Source organism: Chroicocephalus ridibundus, chromosome Z, assembly GCF_963924245.1.
Source record: "Chroicocephalus ridibundus chromosome Z, bChrRid1.1, whole genome shotgun sequence".
Classification (NCBI taxonomy): domain Eukaryota; kingdom Metazoa; phylum Chordata; class Aves; order Charadriiformes; family Laridae; genus Chroicocephalus; species Chroicocephalus ridibundus.
The window spans coordinates 55532261-55558340 of record NC_086316.1 but is presented as its reverse complement, the minus strand read 5'-3'; the positions used below and the strand labels follow the sequence as shown (position 1 = coordinate 55558340).

Genomic DNA, 26080 nt, shown 5'->3' with positions numbered 1-26080 from the left:
AGTAAAAAAGGTGATAAAGTAAAACAGCTCTAAACAATAAGGCAGTGTAGGGAGAGGGGAGGAAGTGTTGCAAGTTTTTCCTAGATGCAGTTTTGCTCATAATAGGGATAGTGTATTTAGACTGCACACACTGAAGATTTGCAAGCTGCAAAAATTGGGGAAAAGTACAGCCTGCAAATATGCTGAAATTTGTCTGAAGTGTACTGGAATTTGAGAATATCTCTATATCCCATGGGTAAAGTCATATTTGTACCTGCCACCTTGAGACTGTCACTATTGTTTCTTTACAAGATTTTAACTTAAATTATGCTTCAGATTTTCTGTAGATGCACATGTAGTTGTATGCTTACTAATATCAAACATATTATTCAACTGCAATGACTATTTTGACTTTTCCGTACGGATCTGTTTATAGTTTAAGGTGTGCTTGTTTATTTTTCATCTTTTGCTTTGTAATCATACAGATATACAAACCAATACATGTATTTTTATATGAATATAAAACTTCACGTTACTTAGGTGAAAGAAGGCATAATTCTATAGTTTGACTTTAGAGTAGATTCATTACTTTTGAGTTATGGTAGAAATAAGTCCTAGAGGAATCAAGCTGGGCAGGCAGGCAAGCAGTGTTCTAGCTTTCCTAGTCCTAACATAACTAGATCTATAACATTGAAGAGTGTAGTCAGATTTGTTTTGTGGGGTTTGGGGGTTTTTTTGACTTTAAATAATCTTGGACTACCAAAAAGTATAGGGCAGTAAAGAAAAGACTCTGCAAGGTACAGAAAGTAAGCAGGGAGACCTTGATGCTTTGAGAAGCTCTGTCTGTATTTCTTCATTCAGTTTTTCCACCAAAGATTATGTTTGCAATTTGTCCTGTCTCTATTTGAATGTACAGTGCTTTTATGACTGTGAATTAATTGGGTATGTGTTGTGGATAATTCGAAGTGTCTTTGCATGCTACCGCAGAAGAGAGAAGCTTCTGCTCTCTCTCACCTTTCGTGCAGAGGTGTACTGGCACCCACAGTCCTTGTAGAGGGGTAGTCATTCTTGGGAGTGGTCTTCTATCAGTTTTCTGTTTTCTAGTTAAATAGTTCACTTTAAATTGTGCTTTAAGTAGAGCTGCAGATAGGTAACAGCTGGAGGAATTTTTAAGCGCTGTAGCCATTCATAGGCTGGAAGTATCTCCATAATCTTATGTTGTCAGAGGCATACTTTGTTGTAACAGAAGCTGGCGTCCAGAGCTCTCGTGTGGGTTGCTGAACCATGCAGTCACAAACAGACTGAAGCGCGGAAAAATAGACTTCCTGTGTTCACTGCACTGTGGGGAAGCCTAAATAAATGGCCAGAACGGCTTTTAAGTAGTGCCCCCTAGTGTGCAAATTAAGATAATCTTAAACACATTGTTTTCCTTGTCAAGAAAACAAACGGTACTCTGTCTGATGGATGTATTTGCATTAATGCAGCATTTGTATGTTCTGTTGAAATATCCTGAATCTTTGAAATTTGCTAGCATTTGCTGTTTATGCATATGACAAACAATTGGGAATGTTTTCCCTCCAAAAACTGCAAGGAAGAAAAAGGGTCAAAAAAAATACAGATGCCAAAGTAAACAGCTGTTGGTACACTTAAAAGACAACTATAGTCAATCAAGACCCTATCAAAGTCTTCTCAGCTTCAGTTCCATGGAGACCTAAACACGACAGTGCTCAGAGCCACCCAAAAAGAATTTTGTTTGCTTCCTGGCTTAGTTTTTTTCTGCCTTACTTAAGTCAGCCTGTAGCAGAGTCCAAGAACTAGAGTCAGCACAAGGGATGTGGTGGGAGCAGATGAAAAACGTAGAGCATGGAGCGACAGATCCCAGACTGAAGCCTGATGTTTGAGGAGGTGTTCTGTTATTGCAGTTATCCTTATTTAATATGGACCTAATATCTTGTTTCCCTGCCTGTCTGTAGTTTGATTTAGTTTTGCAGCCTGGACCTTTTTATAGGGATATGCCAGCTGGCTGACTTTCTTCAAGAGGATTTTCACATCACCCCTGTGATTGTTTCTTAGAGATATTCTAATCTCTAATATCTCAGAGATATTCTACAAAACTTGTTCACTTGATTCAGACATACTCTCCGGCCTTTCTACACTCTAAATATTTGAAAGAAACATAGCGTTTTAACTTACTGGTGGTCTTCACCTGGAAAATAGTCTCCAGTGTGGCAATAGTTAATCATTATCCTTACAGTTACTAATTTTCGTTATTTCCCTGCTTCTGAAGAGACACTTGTAGTGGTGCAGTGCACTTCGCTTTGCTTAGCAGAATCTTGCACAACCTCCTTCAAATACTGAACAGTAACCAATACAGTAGTTTGTTTTTTCATTCATAATAGAACCTTCAAAAAACTGTATAATCTTCACTCGTTCCTAAGTTGGAATTAAGCTGACTCTGTGCTACCACTTCTCTGTTATGTCCAGCACATCTGATGTCTATATAGGAAAGAAAAAAAAAAAAATCTATTTTATTTCTTGTGTTGCAGGATGCTCACTGGACATTTTAACTACAAACATCACAGTCTTGGTAAATGTTAAACTTTATAATCTTAATAATTCAAGCTGTGGTATTTGTGATCTGTATTCATTTAGTTGCTTGTGTAGTTTCAGATGTTGAAGTGTTTTTCTAGAACCAAAACAGGGACTACAGCAGTGCAACATAATTAGGTTAACTTTTGAATAAGAAAGTTTGACAAACCCTAATCTCCTTCAGATTTTTTTTTAATGGGTGGGTCTCACCCTGCAAGAAATAAAACTTTCCTGGTAGTAAATTCCTTTCTGTCATGTCAAACTACCCAATTCTGAAATGGGTAACTATGCATGTGATTCAATGAAATCAGTGAGACTATGTTCAGTAATTAATACTTCCAATACGTGTTATACTGAAAATTCCTACTTAGTTCTAGATTAGGTAGTAAAATGAAAATGTTAGGGGAACAGGCAGTTGTAGAAGGCATAATACCATCCCGAGGAGGGAAGAAAACGGAATGTTTTAAAACGGTTGGGTTTTTTTATGGCCTTTTCTTCCTAGATATGTTTACATTTGAATTAGAAATTTATTTAAAATGAAGAGATTATAATAATAGGAGGTGAAAGCCTTTACTCTACATGTAATATCTCCTAATTCTTGTCTAGAAGTCTTTCTGTATTAGTGTTGTGGAGTCATGGAGCATTTGTTACTCATCACTGAGATATGGTGAACCGATACTGCATTGAAACCTGGCATTAGCAGGACTACTCACAGTACATAATTGAGTATTGTACACATCTTTGCAGGATTGGGTTTTATGTTTCCAAAACATTTAGAAGTCATAGAAGTGTTTTTGAAGCTTTCTATTGTTTTTCTTACTCTGTGGGTTCCAAGTAGCATGTATTATTTTGTCTTACATGTCATGTTTCTGATTAATTTCTGACACTGTACTTTTATAATAATGTTTTATATGCTGTATTTGAGAGGATATGATTTTGTCTGGTCTGCTGTGTTCTGCCAAAAAAGACATTTTGAGGTTTTAGAAGTAGAATTATAAATTTACAGATGGCTGTGAACGAGGACATACTCAGCTGCCAGGTAGTCTGAAGGTAATGGAGTAGACTTTTCTTTATGCAAGTGTTAAGTATGTGTTTTGGTTTTCTTAGAAGTTACAGAAGTTCTTAGCCTGAATTTTTTTGTGTGAACTGAAATAAAGTATCCTATCAGTAATGAAAAAAAGGTGCTAGTTAGCTTTATCTCATTGCTTAGGATTCATAAAGTACAGAATCTAGGTCTGAGGAACTAAGTTGAATGTACTTTTTATTCTTGTTTTTCAGAGGCCCAGAAGACACAATAAATGATTGTAAAATCCTTTTTATAGAGGAAATGTACAAGATTGAAAAGCCAGGAGCCTATCCATTGACATTTGGGGATGGAGATTTCAAAAGTATGATTTTTTTATTATTTGAAGTACAAATTCAATGATGTTTCTTTAAAAAAATAGAAGAATCAGTATGCAGAAGTAGTAATAATAATTGTTTTGTGTGTTCAGGAAGGTAATAACAGAATCCTTTTTAGATTTCTGTTCTAAAAGTGTATTTACAGTAAGGGGGCTCTATTACTTATAATCAGAAACTGATAACATCTTAGTGCTATCAGTCGTAAGCAGGTAAAAAGGGAACAGCGGATAACCTTCTAAGTGAACTGTGCAGAATGAATTCATAGTCTCAGTTAAATTCCTAGACTAGTATCCAGGTCAGCAAAACTGCTACTGCAATCAACATGTCATTTAAACTTCTAATAAATTAATAAATGCCAAAGATAGAATCAGTGTGTAATGATGGACTTTAACCCTGCCATTATGTGGAATTAAAAAGAAAAAAAAAAAATAAAGAACTTTGTGCCAGAGCTGCTTGTACCATGAAAAAAAATTTTAACATATGGATTATTATTTGTCCCTGTGTGACTTTCTAAAAAAGTAACTATGCCATACCTCCTCATCGTCCCCACAACCACAAGAAGGAGTTAGTGGCAGGTTATTTAAAAAGTAGTGTGACGTTTTGTTCTAAGTTTAAAAATATGTTAAAGTTAGGAGTCATAAGTGTTTCTGATGGCAACACTGAGAGAGACTGGACTTCTAATAGGTATTAGATATTATTGTATCTTAAACTTGTGACTCCAGGGCAATTTTTCAGAACCTTTGTATATACACAAGAACTAGTCTGCTTCCAGTTTATTTGCCATCATGTAAAAAAATCACTGTTTTTCAGAGGTGCAAGTACCATTTGCTGTGGTATTCTTAGAAGTAAAAATATTAATTTCTGTAAATGAACTTCTCACAATTAATTTTGCGTTACTAGTGATTTATTTTCCTCAGATTACTCAGAAAAATGAACCATCCATTCTGTTTATTTTTTATTGGTCACATTAAAGGGTTATTGCAATATCTAAACACATGATTTTATTTTAAAAAATTGTAGTATGAGAAATTTAAAAATCTACAGATACTGCTTTGCATTTACATACCTACTTATTTTGCAAGTCTAATTGTTTATGAAACTTTTTAAAGGGCATATAAAGTTATTAATTTAGTTTTCCCCTGCAACTACTGTGTCTGGAATTAATTTTTAAAATTATGTGTGTTAAGGAAATGAATGATTACTGTATTGCTGACTGTACAAAATTGTCTACAGTGGCAACATTTGATATGACATGACTATTTATTTATCATAGAATCATAGAATTATTTATGTTGGAAAAGATCCCTAAGATCATCGAGTCCAGTAGTAAACCCAGTACTTCCAAGTCCACCACTAAACCATGTCCCTAAATGCCACATCTACCCATCTTTTAAAAACCTCCATGGACAGTGACTCAACCGCTTCCCCGGGCAGCCTGTTCCAACGCTTGACAACACTTTTGGTGAAGAAATTTTTCCTAATATCCAACCCAAACCTCCCCTGGCATAATGGAGGCAGTTTCCTCTTGTCCTATCACTTGTTACCTGGGAGAAGAGACCGACCCCCACCTCCCTACAACCTCCTTTCAGGTAGTTGTAGGGAGGATAAGGTCTCCCCTCAGCCTCCTTTTCTCCAGGCTCTACACCGCTGTTCCTCATAAGACTTGTGCTTGAGACCCCTCATCAGCTTCGTTGCCCTACTCTGGACATGCTCCAGCACCTCAGTGTCTTCCTTGTAGTGAGAGACCCAAAACTGAACACAGTATAGGAGGTGCGGCCTCACTGTTCTGTACTTCCTACACTGATTGCCACCTCTGTTGTTTCAAAGTCACGCTCTTTAATTTACAGCCCTTTCCCTCCTATTTTGACAGCTATTTCCTTATTTGTAACCTCTTTGCTTAAACTACTTGCATATTGCCATCTGTGTAGAGGTTTGTACCTCTGTCTGTTTTGTTTCATTCTGTTCCTGGTCCCATATTTATTCATTTCAGGGTATTATTTACAAACCTTCATAAATAAATGTAACACAGACATAATCTTTAAACATGTAACCCTGACAACTTAATTGATCTTGCAATTTAGCTTTATTTCTTGTTTTGAACTGCTCTTTTTCCTGAGGCCAAGTTTCTCACCACACTGCCCTTTTCATTTCTTCTGTTCATGTGATTCTGATTTTTTGGTAAGCTGTCTTGCCTTTGTTCACTTATGCATGGTGTGCATCAGTTGACCTGTACGCCATAAGCAGCATACCCTTTACATCTGGATTGTAGTTGCATCCGTATTCATACTTTGTATTTAAAATTTTAGAATATATACGCATATACCTATAAACGCATACAGCTATCTTAGCTTATATGCTATGAAAAGCTGCAGATTTTTATTACAATAACGGCAGATGAAATTCAAAGAATCAATTTGCCTTAAATACTCCATGAGATTGTTATAAGCACAATCAGAAAATGCACTGACTGTATTTTTGTCTATATTAAGCTACTGGCCATGTCCTTTCTAAAAGACAGAATGCCTGCTTTGAAAACAATCATCAGATAAAACAATGTAGGCTACCTCTGCAGAGAATTTGTTATTCCTTGAGCATGGCCATATGTTAGTTAAGTTTTGTATGTGTAAATGACATAAAAATGTGTATGACATCAATATATGTTTAGCAGTTACAGTTAAAAATAAGGTAGTTATTTTCATATTATTTAATGGAAATTTAAATTCTGCAGCCCCGGAAAAAAGTAAGACTAAACCTACTAGAAAATTTGAAAAATAAGAAGCGATATACTTGCAAATACATTTCAAGTATTTATATGCAAAATGGAAGTGAGACCTGGATATCAGCATTTATTACTTCCGTCAGAATCCAAATTTGTGCTGTGAACACGAGGTAACTCTTCTGACAAAAGAATATGAAATGATATATACAACTAAACTCTGTAGGGTTGGTAGGGGTAAAAAGACCTGTCCTCATGTTGACCAATAGTGCAGATATAATTAGTGCGTTTGACTTACAACATGATTAAAGCAGAAATGTGAAAAAGTAAAAGTTGTGTTGTGAAAATGACAGTATGCAGTTTGTTTGTATACTGAAGAAAGTTTAAAACTCCAGGTATTGTTTAACTGAGCTAAAATATGTAGACCGTTTTTCCTTTTTCCTTTTTTTTTTAAATAAATATTATTACTAACATTTGACCTAGAGAAATGGTTTTGTAACTGAAAACAGTGAATTACATAGGCCTTAACAACCTGTGGTGGTAAGAGATATAGAAAAATACTTAAGTTTCTTTTTGCCTGTTATTTATTGGATGAGGTAGACTAGTGAGTTTCTTTAGGGGGAGTGCTCAGTCATGTCTGTTAAAATTTTTCAAAGGGGATACCAGTTACCTGGGATTTCTTTAGTCTGACTTGAATTGGTGTTCACACTTTGGACAGACCATGGGTTCTGCGTAGCTGTGCTGGAAAATCCACAGATTTGTTCATCAGCACACTTAAAATGTTTTCTTTCTCTTCAAATGAACCCTAGGAGAGAGGTCTTAAACTAGAAGATTGCTTCCATTTGGATAGCATGCAGATAAATCTTTTAGGCCAGACTGAGACTCACAGTAAACTGAGAGATTTTGGTTTTCTTTTTGAGTGTATCTGACCTTTGCCTTTGAAGCTTTGTAAAATAACCACTGCTGGTAGCCTTACACATTTGCTCTTCAGGTTTTCCAGTCAGTACATCTCACTAGACTTTCTATCTGTAGCTGGTAATTTTCCCTCTTCAGTGGTTCTTCTTTTATGTTCCTCAGCTTTTATGGTTTTTTCTCTTAAAAAAAAAAAATTCAAACTGCAGTGTCCTAGCACTTCTTACCATAGAATGGTTTGAGTTGGAAGGGCCCTTTAAAGATCATCTAGTTCCAAATAGCCTGCCGTGGGCAGGGACACCTTCCAGTAGACCAGGTTTCTCAAAGTCCTGTACAGCCTAACTTTGAATGCTTCTAGGGATGGGGCATCCACAACTTCTCTGCGCAACCTGTTCCAGTGTCTCACCACCCTCATCGTAATTTTTTTTTTCCCTTGTATCCAATCTAAGTCTACCCTCTTTCAATTTAAAACTGTTGCGGCATGTCCTGTCACTACAGGCCCTGGTAAAAAGTCTTCCCTGTCTTTCTTATAAGCCCCCTTTAAATATTGAAAGGCCACAATAAGATCTCCCCTATGCCTTCTCCAGGCTGAACAAACACAGCTCTCTCAGCCTGTCTTCATAGGAGAGGTGTTCCAGCCCTTCGGTTGTTTCTGTGGCTCTTTGGACCTGCTCTAACGGGTCCATGTCTTTCTTGTACTGGGAACCCCACAGCTGGACGCAGTACTCTAGATGGGGTCTCACAAGAGCAGAGAAAGGAGAAGCCCCTCCCTCGGCTTGCTGGCCATACTTCTTTTTATGCAGCGCAGGGTATGATTGGCTTTCTGAGCTGCAAGTGCACGTTGCCAGCTCATATCCAATTTTTCGTCCACCAGTATCCCCAGGTGCTTCTCTGCAGGGTTGCTCTCAATCCATTTATCCCCAGCCTGTACTGGATTAGGGATTGTCCTGTGTAGGGCCTTGCATTTGGCCTTGTTGAACTTCATGAAGTTCACATGGGTCTGCTCCTCAAGCCTGTCAGGGTCCCTCTGGATGACGTCCTTTCCCACTGATGTATCAACTGCACCATTCAGCTTTGTCATCTGCAAACTTGTCGAGGGTGCATTCAATCCCACTATCTGTGTCATTGATGAAGGTATTAAATAGTATGTTTCCCAGTACAGACCCTTCAGGGACACTGCTCATTACTGGTTTCCACTTAGACATTGAGCCATTTGATGTGGACCATCTGCTCTTTGGATACGGCCATCCAACCAAGTACTTATCCATCTGATAGTTAATCAATGAAACCGGTATCTCTCCAATTTAACAGTAAGAATGTTGTGGGGGACCATATCAAAGGTCTTACAGAAATACAGGTAGATGACATCTATAGTTCTTCCCTTGTCCACCCATGCATACAGTCCTTTGTAGAGGGCCACTCTATAGGCATGGTTTGCCCTTGGTGAAGCCATAGCTGTCTTTAATTATCTCCCTGTCTTCCATATGCTTCGATGTGTCTTCCAGGAGTCTCTGTTCTATGGTCTTACTGGGCACTGTTGTGAGGCTGACTGGTCAATAATTCCTAGGGTTTTCCTTCTACTTTTCTTAAAAAAAGGGACAATATTCCTTTTCATCTAATCACTGGGGACTTTCCCTGACTGCCATGACTTTTCAGATATGATGGAGAGTGGCTTAGCAACTACATCAGACAATTCCCTCAGGACCCTGGGATGCATCTTTTCAGGTCCCATAGACATATGTATGTTAAGGTTCCTCAGGTGGTCACAAACCTGAGCTTCTCTTGAAGTGGCAGGGACTTTGCTCCCCGAGTCCCTGCCTTGAAATTCAAGGACTTGGGAGATGTGGGAAGAGTGAAAACTGAGGCAAAAAACCTGCTGCGTTACTCAGCCTTCTCCATGTTGGTTGTCACTAGTTTTCCTGTCTCGTTTACGGGGGCAAAGAGGGGAATGGGGGGTGGGTACCTTTTCTTTAATCTTCCTTTTCTGACCAACGTACCTGTAGAGGCATTATTAGTCTCTGCATCCCTTGCCAAATCCAGCTCTAACTGTGCCTTAGCTTTCCCAATCCCATCCCTACACATCCAGGCAGCACCCCTGTATTCTTGCCAGGATGCGTGTCGCTGCTTCCACGGCCTGTGAATTTCCCTTCTTATGCTTCAGTTTGACCAGGAGGTCCTTACTCAGCCATTCTGGTCTCCCGCCCTCCTTGCCTGATTGCTTACACATGGGAACTGAGAGCTCTTGTGCTCTAAGAAAAATGTCCTTAAAGAGCTGCCAGCTCTGTTCTGCACCTTTATCCCTGAGGGCAGTTTCCCAGGGGGTCGTATCCACTAATTCCTTAGACAACTAGAAGTTCAGTGTCCTAAAATTCAGGGTCCTGACTTTAATCTTAGTTTGGCCCACATCCCTCAAGATTGTGAATTCCACCAGGGCATGATCACTGCAGCCCAGTCTGCCACTGATCTTGACCTCTGTAATTAGTTCATCTGTGTTGGTAAGCAACTGGTTCAGTAGTGCTTCTCCTCTGATTGGGCTGTCTGTCACCTGGGTTAAGAAATTATCCACGGTGCTCTCCAGGAGTGTCCTGGACTGCTTACAGCTTTCTGTGATGCTTTCCCAGCAGATGTCAGGGTGACTGAAGTTCCACAGCTGGATCAGAGCCTGCAAGCATGATGCTTCCTGTAGTTGAAGTAAGAACACTTGTCAAGAGGTTCCCCTTGATCTGAGGGCCAGTAATAAACATCAACTGTGATGTTTCCTGTGTTGGCTTGGCCTCTAATTTTCACCCACAAGCTCTCGACCTGTTCATCACTGTTTTTCAAAGACTGCTCTGTGCAATCAGTGCATCAAATGTGTGCAAATCACCCAGACCCCCTTCCTTGCCTGTCCCCCCTGAACAGTTTGTAGCCATCGCTTGTAGCTCTCCAGTCATGTGATTCGTACCGCCTGGTTTCAGTGATAGCAATTAGGTTGTAGCTTTCCATCTGCGGAGTCGCTTCTAATTCCTCTGGTTTGTTACGCATGCTGTGCGCATTGGTGTAGAGATGTTTCAGTTGGGCTATTGACCATGTCACTTTTTTCAAGGAAAAAGCTGTAATTCCTTTGAGGCATTTTGCAGGTGTTTCCCTGTTGGTTCGTAATGCATCAGCAGCTCCTAACTCTTCTTTGTTGCTCGAAACTCATTCCTGTTCCCTCTCTAAGTCTTGTTGCTTCCACCTTTGAAGATAAAAGTATTCTTCAAGATCCTCGAGAAAGACTGCAGATATGGCACAGTGCTTGGTATTCCAGTCCCCCTTTCTTATAAGACTTTCAGTCTGGAGTTTTTCTCCACAGAGATTTTACACTGATATTTTACCCATGTGGATCGAATTTTCTGTAAAGTCTGTTCAGTTGGGAGGGCAATTTTTTCCTCAGCAGGAAGGGGCTCAATTTCTACAAACCCTTAGTCTTTGCTTTCCTTCTCAGTATGCCCAGGAAAAATGTATAAGTATCCAGAACTTCTCTGGATCCACCAGGGATCCACCTCATCTTTCTGTTCAAGAATAAACTGCTAAAAGAAATATTTACTTTGATTGCTTGTGTCATCCAAGCGAACTAACTTACAAGGAACTGGTAAGATATATAGCTGCTGAAAGCAGCAACTTACCTAATGACTCATGGTGAAGAAAAATTAAAAAGTAAAGCTGAGAAAGTTTGTAAGCGTGTCCTTGAATATTGTTCTGTCATGTCAGTCAGAGAAACCTGGGGTAGTTGTCCGTGTTTGGGGTTTGACAAATTCTAGTCTCCCCTAAAAAGGTATCAGGCAGCAGTATGAAAAAAATCCTATGCTTTCTTAAGGGTTAAATCTTTCATGGGAACAAGCAGTGTTTTCTTAAATGCTTGTGCCCTTCACTTGTTGTCTGATATTCTGTCTGCGTAGCAGTTGTGTAAGAATCTGATGTTCATGCTGTCTCTGAAGGGCTGTAGGGGGGCTTCGCGGAATAGTTTGTTTTGATTTTGATAGTGGGGCTGCTCTTCAAATTCCTTATTAAGGAACGTGCTTGTGACATCATGGACATACTCAGTAAGATTTTGTGCCAGAGAATGAAAGTGTTACTTTTTGTACAACTAATGCCTTTTGTGTACTTTCAGCAAAGATTATGACAGGGCTAAGTTTGTCTGTCCTTATCACACTGTCCTTCTAGGCCAGTTGCCCTTTTGAGTAGGCATTGTTGAGAAGTTCCTCGGGTAGTTTGCTTATGGACTTAAAAGAAAATTTCTCCAAAGTGTTGATATTCCAGCTGTTTCAGTTCCTGAACTTTATAACCTGTGGTAATTTTTTTCTTCGAGAATGATACTCAAAAGAAAATTTTCTGGCCCATTCTAAACTTTAAGAAAAATGTTCTTTTATCTCAGGTTTCTAGATTCTCCAGCTTCCTACTTCCAACTCCAAACTCTCAAATAGTGTTCCTTGTCTTCTGATTCAAAGCCAGTTACTTCTTTCAGATAAAATACTATTTCCAGAGACATTTGGAAGCACTTCATTAATTATTGTATAAGACTAGTTTAAGCTAACAGTCACTTCCATGGCATTTCTAGATGACAGAAAATATAAAAGAATTATTTTTTCTTTTAATGTGCAAATTCTTTGGGCTGCGATCATGTTCTCTTCTGAAGTCTTGTCTCATTTCTCTGGACCTTCTACTTGTTTCAGACATTTCTCCTGCAGATGTTAATGCTGCTACAAGTATTCAGTGTTTCTTCCCCCTCCTCTTTCATATCTAGTTTAGGCTACTCAGTGTTTTTCACTTGTTTTCCTTCTTGCTTATGTAAAAGCATTTTCCCTGATTGAGGAACCAATGCCAAGGGTTTTGTTTCATTGGTCCAAAATTTCCAAGTGAGCCGAAACAGAAAGTTATTGTTTCTTCGTGAGTAAGCTAAACTGCTGCTGTGAAACAACTTGTTATTTGGGCTTGTTTGTGGTGTCAGACTACTAATTCTTCTATCCAACTGAAAATTTAATTTAAGGGGAAGAGAGCTGTTCCAAATTGTAGTTTCATCTTCATTTGACTGTTGCTGGTTACCTCACTGGAATTTCTTCATGGCTGTGTTTAAGAAGACTCTAACTTGAGATTGTGCAAGGCTCCATCTGTAGGGAGAGTGTGCAGGTGGCATGTTGGGAACAGGAGGGGAGAAAATAAGAGAAGGTGCTGATTAGTCATTTTCTTTACTGCTTGTTTGTACAGCAGAAGAAATCCCATTACCCTAGATAGTGAAATACATCATTGTAAGAAAAAATCATTTTCAAGAGGGCAGTGTTCATATGCAGAAATAATTTTTTGCTGTAGGTACAGTAATGCACTTTTCAAAGATACATGGCATTTGACTTTTTCTTTGTTTTTGACAGGAAAAAGTGGCCCTGAATGCAAGCACTGTAGGGCTGATCCAGATAAGGAGTGCCGTTTTTGTTCATGTTATTTGTGTGGTGGAAAACAGGATGCTCACATGCAACTCCTGTGTGATGAATGTAATATGGCTTATCATATATACTGCCTGAACCCTCCATTAAGCAAGATACCAGAAGATGAGGACTGGTAAATATACAAGGATGATTTACTTAATTATATTGCCATTCTATACATGGTACAGTTTTGTTATTTGCACCTCATGAGAGACAATGCTGAAGAATTTTTTTACTTCTGCTGTGTTTTTCATCCATCTACTTAATATAAACCTTATGTTTTCTGTCAAGGTAATTCTTTTAAATCCATTCACAAAGGATTAGTAGTAAGCTTTAATGACCATTGTGGAGTTTCAAAACTGGTATGTTCATTTTATTCATTATGATCTTCTGTGACATTACCTGATCTGATTGTGTTTATCAACAGTGGTTGTTCCCCAGCCTTTTAATTTTGTTCAAGCTTCACTGCTTGAACTATTCTCTTACACTCACTGTTCTCTTTCCCTTCATCCTCTGTCCCTGTTGCTACCCGTGTGCCCTTCCTGTATCTTCTCGTTGCCTCTACTGCAATTCATTTCTCCTTCTGTGGGAGCACCACCACCTTGCTACTTTTAATTTCTACTGTCACTGGTTCTGCCAGCAGGAAAACCAAGCTAACCGGCATTGTTAAATCAAGCTAATTGTATTTTGAAGTGAATCTGCATGGACCCATTAGCAGCCCATTAAGTTTTCTTGGGTTCTGTACCATATTTTTTCTTTGTTAGTGGTGTACAATTTACACTGTTCGTATTTATCACCTGCCTGTGACTTACATGAGAAGCTAATTCTTTATAAATGAGTAATAACTAGAACTTTATTCTAACAAAGTTTTACATTACGTAGACGTCAATAAATGTCTGAGATGTCTATGGATAGATTTTATGGAACCTCTTTGGACCTTGCGATAAGATTTTACATAAAAATCTGTGTAAATGCTTTGAAAGTTTTAACATTCTCTGAAAATAAATAACTCAACCTCTATGCCATAGTGGATGTCATAGTAGGTTTGTTTATTAGTCAGTGCTTAGTGGTCTGTTTGTTTTCTGGGGCATTGCATTTTTTCTGAACTCCTTCTGTGTTTATGCCAATGTGTGATTTAGCAATTAAGACCATTAACACTGACAGGTGTTTCTCAGTGTGTACATTTGGCCACAGGGATACTGTTGTTGGAAGTTGATCTTTTCCCATGAAATTTCTGCACTGGGAAGAGTTGTATTCACTGTTTTTGGAGGAACTGGCTTGAAACACTATCTAAAAAATATTTTCATTACCTACTAGAAATACATATGGGTAATTTGAACTAAAAATAGCATTTATTTGAATATTGTCTGTGTGCCTTCCACTTCTTGCATATGCAAAATGATTACAATGTTTATTCAGCAGTGTTTTATTACACAGCATGTTAGTCTGAACTATCCCTAAGTCTTCTGCAGTCAAGGCAGACTTGTCTTCTGGGCATAACATCGTCTGGCTTCCTACTACTTGCCAGCGTGAGTTGATGTCACATGTTGGAAACCATTCTCAACACACAAGTGGTTTATTACTGACTGCAATCCATAAGCGATATTCTTACCTGCTTGCACCTGACCTTTGGATATAGCAGCTGAGAAGTCCTTTTTTGACTTACTTCCTTCATAAGATTCAGTGAGACCATCTGTCTGGAAGTACACATCTGTTCTGCCCATCCATTCTTCAGTTGCCCGTTATTCTCAGAACCAGCTCTAATTTAGTACTCCAGCAACAATGAAGTCCATCTATTTTCCTGTACTAGTCACAGAAAGGTTTCTGATAAAGAAAACATATATGCGTCAAGTCAGTGATGCCCTCCCACAAAGCCCTCTAATCTTTCTTCTACCCTGAAAATAATTTATTCTCTCCAGTTTCTTCTACACCCTCAAATACACAGAAAGTTTCATAGGCACGTCAGGATACTCATATTGAAGTCTCATCAGCCATCCGTGTCTCTTTGGTCTAGCTAGTGTGCTAAGATGATCTTCGCCTGCTGCCTGCTTCGAATAATTTTTCAGGTTAGGTATTAGTGTTCTTGTCTTCACTGGCACCCATTCTGTTTCAAAAGCTTCTTACGCAATGTGAGTTATCCTCCTTCTATTTCAGCGAAAATTTGAAAAACAGGAGATTTTTCAAAGTGTAGCCATTGCTGACCGGACTCCCTACCCTCTTCCATTAGTATCACTATAACTGCACTGCATAGGTCCCCAAGACTGTTTTCCTCCATACAGAAGATTCAGTGCTCTGTAAACAACAGCAAAAGAATTAAATTGACTGAAAACATGGTATTTAGAGTCCCTCAGGTCATATGTTAAGTGGACTTTTAGACCCTTCCACTTACATTTCTGCCCCAAAAATTATGAATTTCCACAAGTAGTAGAAGTCTAAGTCATGTAATTACAATATCTTGAAAAATGGCTGTCATGCTTTTTAGCTTATTTTTGTTTGCTGTTTAGTGATAGGAACCTTAAGATTTATTCATTTAGGTAGATGGCTGCATTGATGGATGAAGTCACTGGGTGGGAGAGGCTCCACTGTTACGGAGCTTGCTTGTGACAGTCAGTTTTGTGATACTTGTTGGTGCCAGCCCTGTGCAGTCTTAATGCTTGGTCATATGCAGAAGGAGTGCAGTTGTGCCGGGCAAAGCAATGTCTCCCACCAAAAAGGAGGTGTGTGTTCTCCTTTCTTGCATACTAGCAAAGTGTCATTGCTGTCTGATCCTTAATTTCTTGAGAGATTTTGTTTGGTTTATAGTATAAAATTTGGCAAAATTTCTGCAGGGTCTTGGCTTGCAGTTTGATAAAGAATTATACGTTTCTCTTGCAGAGATTAAATCACTCTATATGCGAACAGTGTTTAATATTCCATACAAAACCCAGTTTAAAAAATCTTAAGGTGATACAGTTACCCTATCAAGAAGCAGGGAATGACATAGTTAATTCACTTTGTGAATTTGCATTATGTCACATTCCTTCTTTTAATTGGTCATTGCATATTCTGGTTTTTTTTAAGCAGCTGTAATATCATTTGAAGTCTTAGTGTTAGACAATTTCAGCATCTTCTATTATTTTTCATTTCTTTTAATCTACATAGCTTCATTGTCTTAATGGTTCAACACCTTTATTTACATAGTGAAATCTTTTCCTGTGAACATTAATCATTAATTCTTCTATTCATATAGAATTCATATATAATTCTTCTATTCATACAAAAGTTAATAAATCCAAAACAGTAGTAGTACTAGTGGTAGTTGTCTAAACTAGGTTATCAATGTTAGCGTAGATCAGACTTCCTCCGGTAGTGGGTGGAGGCCACTATGGCGGCGAAAATGTTATTAGAAGCAGCAAAATTACCAGTGTACTCCCTTTTTCTCTCTGCTGAAGTCACTGCATACTAGTATCTCCTACTTTCCTACCAGGATGGCTTTGTGTTAGCTGGAATGAGTCTCTGCGCTATATTCCAAGTGGCTTCAGTGTTGTGGAGTGAGTGTGTGCGTGCATATGTGTGTGTGTCTGTGTCTACACACATTACGTGGTAGCTTGGCTCTGTTTGGCATTCAGCTGTCTGTAGTGAAATTTATTGCACTAGAAGCAGAAAATAGGGGTAGAGTGGGCAGGACATAGAAATAAACCATGAGTACTGATTAGCAGTCTACTCTAAGCTCAGATATCTTTTCTTTTACAAGATTTAAATTAAAGAGGACAGAATGAAGAGTCAATACAGGAGACATGGGGGCCTCTCACGTATCATGTGAGAAAGAATAGTTAAGTGTTTTGCCTCTAGCACTCTACCTGCAAAGATACTGAAATGCCCTTTTTTAAAAGTTGACAGTATTTGTTCATGTTCGGTTCATTTTTTTAAGCCATAGGGTTCAGCTGCTTAAGATTGGTATATGTTTGCTAGCTTGAAGTATTCAGTCAAGATAAACAAATTGACACTATTTTGGCTACAAGAAATGTATTGCCATTATGATGAAGTAATTGAGAATTTACTAAAACCTTTTTTTAGGTATTGTCCTTCCTGCAAAAATGATTCTAATGAAGTTGTAAAGGCTGGAGAAAAGCTCAAACAGAGTAAAAAGAAAGCAAAGATGCCATCTGCCAGTACTGAAAGCCAGAGAGACTGGGGCAAGGTAGAGTGTATTTTAGAAATAGCTGTTACTCTGATTGTTCATGTATGTGCTAAATCTATAATTCTACTTCTATATGCACAACACAAAATTCAGTACTGGGTTGCACAGACAATAAGACAATGTTTAATCCTGCCCACTATCTACTACCAGTTAAAGCAGTGGAAGAATTATTAAGGTGATTAGAGGTAAAAACAAAGAAAAATAACCCTTGATCCCTCCCCCGAACAGATAAACACATATTACTTAATTAACATTCCTTTTAACAATTGTTAACATATTTTAAAGTATGTGTTTGTTATAATGATCAAATTTCATGATATCTGCATTGAGTTTGCAAATAGTCTTCAATATTCTAATACTAATTCATTTTGTCTAATGTATTTTTAGGGCATGGCCTGTGTTGGTCGCACTAAGGAATGCACTATTGTTCCTTCAAATCATTATGGACCTATACCTGGTGTTCCTGTTGGGACAACCTGGAAATTCAGAGTTCAGGTATGTTCTTTCAGTATTAGCTGTAGTTGAAGTAAGTAAGAATAATAATGAATGGGTTGGGCACTAAAATAAATTTGGATTGACAATTGCCATTTTCATCAGGACTAAACACAGCAAATACACTATTATTCTAATATTGGAAGTGGTGCCAACAGTAGTGAAGGTTTAAGTATCCTGATTTTACAGTGCAACTTAATAAGAAGTCTGTTATCATTAGGATAAACAAATTTCACACATTAAAATTCTAAGTGGGATACTTAGTGAATTTTCTGAAGTGTACTTCACATGAATTGATTATCCCACTTAAGAGATGTAGAATGTAGATTTTTAAAACACTAGATGATATCACTGTAAATTCACTCCCTTTTGGTGTTTTTGGTCATACATAAGGATACAAATCTTCTTTTAGGCTGATGAACAGTGTAAGCTTGTGCTGCTACTGAAATTAGCTGTCTATTCAGCCTTTGCTGTTTCTTGCACTGTCTCATTTTCTATTGGAAATATTTCTTAGGCTTTATGGTAAACTAGATTGGTAAAAAAATGCCAGGAAAATAATCCCATCTGGGGTAGAAAGGGAGTTAATTTTGCCAGTCCAGTTCATGTTTTGGTTATATAAGCACAGTGCCAATTCTCAGAGGGGCAGCAAAAAACAAAGCAAGGAGCATGGCACAACTTCATTTTGTGCCAGTACTGATTTTTTATGGTTTTGAAGTGTCCAGCAAACTGCAAAGTTACTTCCTTTTTCTCCAGCCTTATCTAGTTTTTGTTTTATCTTTGATTTTTTTTTCTATTATTTTTAGTCAGGGAAATAGTTATTTTCAAGTCAGTTAGTTCTTTGTCTCTTATGTGTGTAAAAGATTGTATTTCAATTTTTCCCATCATACATGGAATAGAAACAGGTATTTTAAAACTGCGTGGGGAGGGGCAAGCCAAGAATCAAAAGCCTCTTCTGATTTGTCTTCTGAACTTTTCATCACCTGTTTTCTCTACTAATTCTCCAACTAGAAGAGAGAACACTTAGCAGGAGAAAGAACACTTTCCCTCTGATGGTGGTGTCGTCCAATACTGTGTGAAGAATTCTGGATTTGGAAGGCCATGCAGGTTTTAAGGCTGACAGGAATAGCAGCAGACATTTTCCCCTTAGCAACAGTTTTCAGTTTGTCTCCTTGGTAGAAATAACAGTGAAGAAGTTGAAAACTAAATTCGTTCTTTTGATTCTTTCTCACCTTGATGTCCATTGTCAACACTACCATCAATACAAGCCTTAGATGAAGCAAATTAAATTTGTAATGTAAAATTATGCTGTTCATCATACCAGCTATTTTACACAAAATGGCTTGCTTAACAGGAAAATTCAATTTTGATTCTTTGGGGGATTTCATTGACCTCTCCTGTCTTTGAAGAACTTTTTTGTGAAAGGAATTAAAATAAATAGTTATGGTTTCGTTGGCTTCCAGATTAAGGAAAGTCTCACAAGTAAGAGGAGTTTCTAAAATCACTTATGCAAATGTAAAGTCTCAAAATCAGGTTTTCTTTTCAGTGCTTCAACAACAGTTGAAGTTATTAGTTCACCTTTTCTTTAGGAATTGGATTGATAACACAAAAGCTAGCAGTTTTCAGATCTTTCTAGTGCTGGTAAGAAAAAGGAACCGAATTATTGCTCTGCTTTTGTCAGAAAATATAGCAGAGAATGCCAATTTTCATATATTTAAATATGGACTATACATCAAAAGGCAATTACCATTTCTATGTAATTATTTAATTTGGGGTACAAATGAAATACTTTGTCCTTTTTTTAAAGATTGAAATGTTTTCTACATAGAAAGTTAAATTACACTTTTGTTTCTCATATGACTAGTCTTCTGTATGAGAAATGACTTTGTCTCCCCAAATTTATGAAAATTTAGAGACACTAGTTTCTTTATTTCTGATGTGCGTAGTTTTTTATGACAAAAACTCTCTTTTCCCTAGAAGGAAATTGACTAAGTATTGGTTCTGGAGAGAGCATCTGAAGAGCATCTTTGGCATGAATTACTTACCAGAGTTCGTCTTTGGGGTGAATCACCTACCAGAAACCTAAATTTAATTGATAAAAGCTGGAAATGAAAGAAGGGAGGGAGGAATGCATGGAAGGATGTTTCATACAGCAGGAAAGAGAACCACAATAGTGGGGCCTTTTTATTCAGCATGGTCATAAATGGTCTGGAAAAATTGGCAAATACCTGATAAAGTTAGGTGAGAGTGCTAAGTCATTGTGGACAGTAAATGTGGGGTGGGGAACAGTTCTAACTATATTATTTATAGTGGGCTTTCAGATTTTCATTATTTAGGAAAGAGACCTCCTAATAGCTAATTTTGAAAATATATCATCTTAGTACCCAATAGTGATCAAAAAAATAAATCATATGTTAATTTACTGTGAAAGAAGGAGTCAGGAAAATAAAATGTATTATTATGAACACCAATCAGGATGATTACAGGAATGGAATGGTTTTCGTTCAACTGGAAAGACTTTTCATTCTGGAACAATGTTGAAAACACGGTGCAGTGTCAATGTTGCAAAATAATGTACAGTATGAAAAAAAGTGATTAGGGACCAATATACATGCTTTTGTAATGCAAAATGGGGTCATGAAAAAAAAAAAGGTCAGCTGCTCAGTTCAAAATGAAAAAAAGTAGTATTAGTTCATGTGACAAGTGATACTACTGTGAACTATTTTCTCCCTTTGATCCTATGGATCCAAAAGTTTTAAGCAGTTTAGGAAGTCTAAGTCACCGACAGCTGGACGCTGAGAAATTGTGCAGGGTAGTGTCATTGTGTCCTTGCATCATTTTCGTACTGTGCACAGCTTTTGTCTGTTGTTGGAGACAACATTTTTGGCCAGCTGGACCTTTGATCTGATGTATTGTATTATGAAAGTACAAGACTATAGCAGAAGAATGTAAAATTTCATGGGATTTGCTTAAACGTGTAGGTTGGGAAAAGGAGCTCAGGAGTGGACAGGAAAATGGGAAAAACAGGCAAAGTCTGAAGGAAGGTATGAAGGTAGGAAGAAGGATCCTAATTGGGTTTCTGCTGGGAACCTTCATTCTATCAATAGTATTTTTGGCATTACATACTAAGAAAATATGTAATTTACTATGTAGCCCCTTTTTTATTCATAAAGGGTTGTGGGTTTTTTAAAATGTGATTTTGTTGTTGGAAGCAGTTATTAAATAAATTTTTGTGGAAGAGATGTTGCAGCAGACTTTAATAACGGTTCCAGTTCATGGTACAGCTGCAGCTCTCAGTGATCTGGTTGCAGCTTAGTTGCTCATTCACTGCCAGAGTTACCCTGGTTAGGGAACTAGCTTATGATTCATACACTGTTGCAATGGCTTCTTCTGTTTCCTTAGGCAGTGTGATAATATTCCTCTGAGTTGGTCGTGTTAGAAGTGTGTTACCTTAATAGTACCTGACATAATGATCTTTACATGGGTCACTGCGATCTTCCTTAGTTAAGAATTGTAAAGCGTTACCAAACAGGCAGATCTTCTGCTTTGGATTGCTCTAAATGACTGTGCAAGTGGAGTATAACAGTGACTACAGTCTTAAATACTGCTTATGGAAAGAATCATGGAGATTTTTCCCGAAGAAGAAAGTGCACCTTTACATCTTCCAGTGTCACCACTTGTCCTACATTGTCCTTCCATTTTTTGCGTGTCCTTACTTTTGGCTTTTCTTCCTTAAAAACAAGTGGAATTCTCACCTTTAGTAGCAGTCTTACACTAATTTTTTACACAGACAACCCTGTACAGTATTTGAAGCAGAAAGTTGATTGTTAAAAGTGATTGTAGATGGCTCGTTGTTTGAAAAAAATGCTAGAAGCTTTATTCTCTTGCCAGGTGAGTGAAGCAGGTGTTCACAGACCACATGTGGGTGGAATCCATGGACGCAGTAATGATGGAGCTTATTCGCTTGTACTAGCTGGAGGATTTGAAGATGAAGTGGTATGTCATTTATGCAAGCAATGGTTTTACTATTCTAATGTATCAATGTTTGTAAAAATAGAATTATGTCCTAAAACTAATGCTTATGCAAATATGACTGTGAAAAAGAACAACTACTGCTAATAACAAACTGAATAGTTTCGCATATGTTGGGGAGAAATGTGTGTAAGCCAATCTTCCTTAAAGAATGCTTATGCTCATACTGAAGCAAAATACCTCAATTACAGATGAATTTTACATTGTTTAGGGTAGTTAAATTTCAGTATACTTTTGGAGTCTGAATTTAGCATTATTTAAAATCTGATAGTGTAATTATATGCAAATAGTACATTTCATATTCTGCTTTGGTCATGATTTTTGTTGCTTTCAAGACAAGTAGATGCCTCTTCTTTTGGATTTGTTGTATTTCTATGGATGTGATACCTTTAATGAACCCCAGTAAAAGGTAAATATTACGTGATTCTATGAAGTTCTGAAGGCTTTAACTCCTACTGATGAGCACTTTCTGAACTTCATAAGGAAGTCTCAGTATCTTGTATTATGATCCCCAAAGTGCTGGAAAAAGTTTCTATTTTGATGTTAACATCTAAGTAGAGCAACGAAAGCGATTATTCTGCTAAACTAAACAGTAACTGCATCTGACTTTCATCTCATGTTGACCAACATTTATTTATGAATAGATTACTGTTCTCTGCAATTAAATAATGTTTACACAGGGTACATCCCTTCCTGCAGTTCTGCTCCATCAGGTGGAATTTTGCGTCATGCATCAGGTGAAGGATAAAGCAGTAAGCAATCCAGTTTTTTGAAACATGCATACCTGTTAATCACAAGGAAAAAGGCACTGGAGAAAGCAATAAGCATCTGAAATAGCATCAGAATGTAACGTATTTTTTGCCAACAGCACCTACTGGCTGCTGCTGCTGCAGAGTAGTACCTCTGAAGGAGTCTCTGTCTTTTCTTAACAAGTCATATCAGGAGGTACTTGGTGTTGGGATACACTACTACACCAAGTACCTTAGAGTCAACCCAACCCAAGCTCTAGGACCCTTAGACAAAGGATCCTAAGAATTGTGTTGCTCAGTAGTTGTACCTGCTATGTTGGGATGCCGCAGATTCCTTTTATTTTTTTTTCTTTTTGATGGTGGTACTGATGTCCCCTTGTTTCTGCTGCTGTAATTATCCAATTCAAAATATGTAATAAACTTAACTGGATCCTTTGCATGTCTTTTCCAGTTCAGCTAAGTAATGGTGTGTTTTTGTGGACATCTAAGTACTATCATAGTCTAGAAGACATACATAATTTTGAAGAGGCATAGTTGCAGAGCAATATTGCAGAAGATACCCTAAATTTTTATGAATGTTAGCTTTTTTGCAATTCTCTAAACTAACAATAGAAGGGAGAATTTTTTTTTTCCAGGTGCATTTTTGGAATTATGTTGTTTCAGTTCTTTTTTCATATACCAGATTTTATTTCCCAATTTACTTCCGTTTTCACTGTTTTTTGGAAAAGGTTGAAATTGAAGTCCTGTAAGATTATCCACAGAAAAATCAAATTCTTTACTTATAAGTACGTACTTCCTAAGTATGAAACTGTCATTCCTTTAGTGGCCAGCCCAGCCTAAACCATGACAAACTTTTAAGTAAAAATTCAGGTAAAATCCTCTGCTCACATCTTGTCACTTTTAGTGTATGAGAACACAAAAAGGCAGGTGACTGTTACTTGAATTTCAACGGTATGATGTAAGTACTTGTGTGTAAGTTTTTACGAAATTGAGAAATAAGTGCATTTTGGAAGACTCTTTTACCGTATTTTTATAAACTTTATGCACTATTTATTCACACTGTTGACATGTGTCATCTTAATGCTCTTCTTGTAGCTTTCAATTAACAGTTCACTATTGGAGTAAATAAGTAATTGCAAAAATGTATTGCAGGAAATAGAATTCCCTGTCGAGTTCTCAGATCGTGCCATTTTTATGCTGTGCCTTTGGAAACTTAGAGTCCTGCAGACCCAGACTCATCTAAAACTGTGCTCAATTTGGGATGTTCTGGATGTATTGGAGTGGTAGTTAACAAGAAGTTCTGTCAGTACAGGATCTGTCCTTAAGATTGAGAAGGGGTGCATTCATAGTTTACAAAATGAGCATTGGGTGAAATAGTTCTGCACATGAAGCTTAACCTCATTCTTTATTACATGCATATAAAATGTTTGCACGTTGATCTCTCTCTTGTAAATGTTTAACCTTGAATTTTAGTGACAAGTTACATGGCTTACCTAATTAAGATACAGTATTACAACAGTTAGCTTTAGAGTCTTGAACACGTTAATTGCTGATCTCCCAGTCTTTTTTTTTTTATAGTAACCATAGTAGGAACATTAGCTGAAGAAATTGAGAAGTCTTTCAGGAATTTAAAATCTAAGAATTATTTCAGAATATAGTAATATTGGAAAACTCGATATTGGGCATTAACAGTGATTGTGCAGTCTCAGTCTTCATGATAAAAGTATTTTGACTTGCGTGTTCATCAGAGCAAGTACCTGAAGAAATTTCATTTTTGTGTTGAAAAATTGCCCTTCTATTTTGTGTCATTGTTTTTATGTATCAGGGTTAAAAGTGCTGTTTATCTTCAAAAGTTTCAATCTGCTCAGCTGAGTTAGTGTTGTAAAGATGGTAAATCAATTGTGTGGTGTCCTCAGTTTAATCTGAACAAAAATTATTTCTTCTGTAAGGGCTTTTGCGTATAGGATCATACAGCAAATCTCTGAACATTTCAGAGTTTTGAATTCAGAATGTCTTGGAGAATAATATCTTCTGTGATTGTTTGCATCCTCTTGTAAAAGATTCTGAGAGTAAAAAGAGAATAGCATCTCTAATGACTCAGCAGGGACCCCAGGCAAATACTCATTGCTTAAGTTCGTTGGTTATTTTATACCAAACCCATTCAGTGCCTGGAACTTATCATTCACAAAACACTTCATGAAATGGCTTGCTGTCCATTTAAAATGTTCTGTGTCATTGCATTAATCGGTTCCAAGCTGTCAGTAAACTGTTACTCCACTTGTTTGAAATAGTCCAATTGCAAATAAACAGTCTTCAGCTCACTGGATTTGCCCGAGCGCTGTGATGAGGATATAGCCTTTCAGAACCTCTGCTTAATGTGCATTGCACAGTGAAAGCACTTGATCAGTTTCACCAGTGCCGAAGGTGCAGTGCCAGTACTGTAGTGAATTGCATACTTACATGGCTTTTAATCCAAATCAAGTGTCAATAGGAGCCTCATGTCTGAGTCAAAGTGTTTTAAATCCAAAAACCATTGTGACTAGCAGTTTGCCTAGATGTGTGTGCATGACCTCTTGCTTTATTAACAAGTTTGTGGGGTTTACCTGCGTCAACTGAATGCAGTGTGAGCCCTCGTACTACAGAGATGTAGTATCCTATATAAATTTTCTGAATTACCACGCCATGCTGACTACGTTACCAAGGGAACGGTTCCTTTCAGATTTTCCCACCTCTGTATTATAGTACTGAGAATCCAACATAACAAGTTCATTATAGCCATTACACTGAGAGTCTATTGTGAGTCACCTAGATTGAGTATGTACCTGAAAACCTGATGCTTGATGCCATGAAACTTGCTGCTTTCAAAAGCTGTCACGTTTTCAAGGTCTAAGCACCCTACTAGTTTGGGACCTGCTTGGAGCTCCAATGTAATGTGAAAAAATTTGAGTATCTCACTATATGATAGCTACCAAATATCGTCCTTGTCACTCAAATGTGGTTTTTGTCCACTCTTGTTACCTCCAATGCTAAGGACATACTTGACATAATTCGTAGGGCAGTAGCTTTAATACTCACTTCTCCCTGTTTCTGAGATTTGCAGGACAGCTCCTATTCTGCAACAGTCTCCTCTCCATCTTTTCTCTTATTGCATATTGTTAGCTATCAGTCCATACAAAATCCTAATTAACACTAAAAAATACCTTTTATTCATTACTTTCTGAGTTTCATTGTCTGCTGTGTACCTGCATTATATTCAGAATTACTTTCACATTCTGAAAAGCCTTATTTTGTTACACAGATGCTTTTTGTCATTTTTTTTACTGCTAGTGATGTATCTGTCCAAGTAGTCTTATCTGCCTACTTGGCAGCTTCTTTCATAATGAGGTGTGGAATCTGTGTCTATACTTCTTCTGGCTGTGCTTTTCCAAAGTTCATTTGCTGGACTTTGCATATCTGGTTGTTTCTAAAGCATTGAAGAACCCATTTGACACAATGATAAAGCAGATTAAAAAGCAGAAATTAATGTTGCCAATGCTTAGCAAAGCACCATTGAGCTCTTTTTCATCTTTCATGCTTTCCAAGAATCATTCCA

General features: G+C 37.6%; 1 protein-coding gene across 2 annotated transcripts in view; it reads left to right on the top strand.

The window, feature by feature from the left end:
* UHRF2 (ubiquitin like with PHD and ring finger domains 2) overlaps positions 1 to 26080 on the top strand; it is a 96737-nt gene that overhangs the window by 55930 nt on the left and 14727 nt on the right. For both annotated transcript variants that reach the window (XM_063319761.1, XM_063319760.1), the window contains exons 5-9: positions 3847 to 3956; positions 12985 to 13171; positions 17095 to 17218; positions 17606 to 17713; positions 21599 to 21703. In XM_063319761.1, coding sequence (XP_063175831.1) covers positions 3847 to 3956; positions 12985 to 13171; positions 17095 to 17218; positions 17606 to 17713; positions 21599 to 21703 — 634 coding nt within the window. The remainder of the gene's footprint in view (positions 1 to 3846; positions 3957 to 12984; positions 13172 to 17094; positions 17219 to 17605; positions 17714 to 21598; positions 21704 to 26080) is intronic.